Consider the following 3,118-nt stretch of genomic DNA (forward strand, 5'->3'; position numbering starts at 1 on the left):
CATATTTCTACACAGGAATATGAGGTATAGATAATATCAAGATTTATATTTCTACACAAGAATATGAGGTATAGATAATTTCAAGATTCATATTTCTACACAGGAATATGAGGTATAGGTAATATCAAGATTCATATTTCTACACAGGTATATGAGGTATAGATAATATCAAGATTCATATTTCTACACAGGAATATGAGGTATAGATAATTTAAAGATTCATATTTCTACACAAGAATATGAGGTATAGGTAATATCAAGATTCATATTTCTACACAGGAATATGAGGTATAGATAATATCAAGATTCATATTCCTACACAGAAATATGAGGTATAGGTAATATCAAGATTCACATTTCTACACAGGAATATGAGGTATAGATAATATCAAGATTCATATTTCTACACAGGAATATGAGGTATAGGTAATATCAAGATTCATATTTCTACACAGGAATATGAGGTATAGATAATATCAAGATTTATATTTCTACACAAGAATATGAGGTATAGATAATATCAAGATTCATATTTCTACACAGGAATATGAGGTATAGGTAACATCAAGATTCATATTTCTACACAGGAATATGAGGTATAGGTAATATCAAGATTCATATTTCTACACAGGAATATGAGGTATAGAAATATCAAGATTCATATTTCTACACAGGAATATGAGGTATAGGTAATATCAAGATTTATATTTCTACACAGGAATATGAGGTATAGATAATATCAAGATTCATATTTCTACACAGGAATATGAGGTATAGATAATATAAAGATTCATATTTCTACACAGGAATATGAGGTATAGATAATATCAAGATTCATATTTCTACACAGGAATATGAGGTATAGATAATTTAAAGATTCATATTTCTACACAGGAATATGAGGTATAGGTAATATCAAGATTCATATTTCTACACAGGAATATGAGGTATAGATAATATCAAGATTTATATTTCTACACAAGAATATGAGGTATAGATAATATCAAGATTCATATTTCTACACAGGAATATGAGGTATAGGTAATATCAAGATTCATATTTCTACACAGGTATATGAGGTATAGATAATATCAAGATTCATATTTCTACACAGGAATATGAGGTATAGATGATTTAAAGATTCATATTTCTACACAAGAATATGAGGTATAGGTAATATCAAGATTCATATTTCTACACAGGAATATGAGGTATAGATAATATCAAGATTCATATTCCTACACAGAAATATGAGGTATAGGTAATATCAAGATTCACATTTCTACACAGGAATATGAGGTATAGATAATATAAAGATTAATATTTCTACACAGGAATATGAGGTATAGATAATATCAAGATTCATATTTCTACACAGGAATATGAGGTATAGATAATATCAAGATTCATATTTCTACACAGGAATATGAGGTATAGATAATATCAAGATTCATATTTCTACACAAGAATATGAGGTATAGATAATATCAAGATTATAGTTAGTGTCCGTCAAGCGATACACATCTCATGTAGATCAGCTACCCTTTTTCTACCCCTTTCTTGAGTATTGCTACCACCCCCCTTCTCCCCCCCACTCCATCAACACTAGTGGAGGAGAACCTACGCGTCAGTTACACACAAACACACACTTACACTGTTGGAAGCCTGTGATTGGTCAAGAGATTCTGGTGGCGACTGGTGATTGGCTGTGCTGGATGTCTGGCGTCTCCTCATTGGTCGCTTACGTTGGTAAACCCTACGTCATTGGTCAGGTATTTCCCCCCGTCTGTATAACTCTCTCTAATCTCTTAGTCTAACTCTATCCTTGGAACGATGAGCACCCATGTCACTAAAGCAAAGGCTACTAAGGCTACTTTAGCCGATTGTGAAAACGATTTGGAGTCGGCAGATAGTGCCGGCGGTGTTAATCTGAACCCTGAAGCTTGGCTCAAGATGAGAGCCCTTATTGATGAAAGTGTTTCTTTAAAAATTAAGGAGCACACTAATCAGGCGGCGGAAAGTTTCAAGAATGTGAACCATCAGCTACAGTCTATAGGTAAGAGAATTGAGAGTTTACAGGGGAAATATCAATCAGACATTGACGATATTAGGGCCCAATTATCCGATCCCTCCCTTACTACTGACGAAGCCACTAATCTTAAGATTAAGTCCGTTGAAACCCAGATTGACCTATATCTCAAACTTAGGACTGAAGACAGAGAATGCGACAAATTCCTTACTTATCACCATTTAATTTCAGCGGTTAAGCGCGAACAGAGGCAACGCTCCTGGGCGATACGGATATATGGATACCAATGCCCCTGGCGACAGAAGACCCCGGATGTTGTAGAGGTATTCACAGATGTAGTGAAACCGGTATTACAATCTATGATTGATTCTGGCCGCGCCGCGCCCTTCAACACAGATTTTTTTGCTTGCGTCGAGTATGCCCATCCCTTGGGGCCCGGCAAGAAGGGAGCTGTCCCTCCAATGATTTTTCGTTTTTTTAGCCGCAGATCGCTGACCAGTATGTGTCCAAGCAGGGTCCCATTGAGGAAGGAGGTGCTGACCCTGGGCTAGTCCCACGTGCTGAGGAAGCTGGAGCCGGAGTAGGTGATTTCCCGCCACTTGGCAGCGCGGCAGCTGGAGCCAACGCAGTACCAGCCCCTACATCTTCAGCCCCCACCGAGCCAGCAATTCCTCGCCTCCTACAGGTACCAGAGCGGCGACAGCGGCAGCGGCAGCAGCCAAGGATTCAGCGGACACATCTTCAGCACCTATATGAAGGACAGTATAGTTTGTCTTGTTTTATTATCAAATATAATCACTATATAGTGATATTGTAGTCAGCCTTCATTTCACACTATGTTTTGAGAGCACTTAAGTTTAAGTATCAGTAATAGTTAGCAGTCGTTTTTTCCATCATTTCCAACTTTTTGATAAACTCTACTAACACTACTACTAACCCTTAATGTGAAATTTGAATTAAGATGACTGATTTTATGTTGTGTAAAATGTGTATAATGTATTATACAATCGAAACGGCTTAATAAGTTTTAAATATTGCTAATACAGGGTGCGGCACATAAATCCGGACTTTTTCTAATTTGTAAACAAA

At 36.6% G+C, this 3,118-nt stretch overlaps 1 protein-coding gene across 1 annotated transcript; it reads left to right on the forward strand.

Moving 5' to 3' along the window:
* The first annotated feature begins 1,790 nt into the window (after positions 1-1,790).
* LOC145335201 (uncharacterized) lies at positions 1,791-2,580 on the forward strand. The gene is made up of 2 exons (XM_080180934.1): positions 1,791-2,056; positions 2,261-2,580. The coding sequence occupies exons 1-2, from the start codon at positions 1,834-1,836 to the stop codon at positions 2,578-2,580; spliced, it is 543 nt and encodes a 180-aa protein (XP_080037060.1). The 5' UTR covers positions 1,791-1,833.
* Positions 2,581-3,118: the final 538 nt, after the last annotated feature.

This window comes from Acartia tonsa, chromosome 13 (genome assembly GCF_053477335.1).
Source record: "Acartia tonsa isolate MP-2025a chromosome 13, ASM5347733v1, whole genome shotgun sequence".
Classification (NCBI taxonomy): domain Eukaryota; kingdom Metazoa; phylum Arthropoda; class Copepoda; order Calanoida; family Acartiidae; genus Acartia; species Acartia tonsa.

Bases quoted from the DNA above. Each gene is read 5' to 3' on its own strand.
- LOC145335201 (XM_080180934.1), top strand. From the start codon at position 1,834: ATGAGCACCCATGTCACTAAAGCAAAGGCTACTAAGGCTACTTTAGCC. The intron at 2,057-2,260 runs GTAAGAGAATTG...ATTTAATTTCAG, and splicing joins CCATCAGCTACAGTCTATAG to CGGTTAAGCGCGAACAGAGG.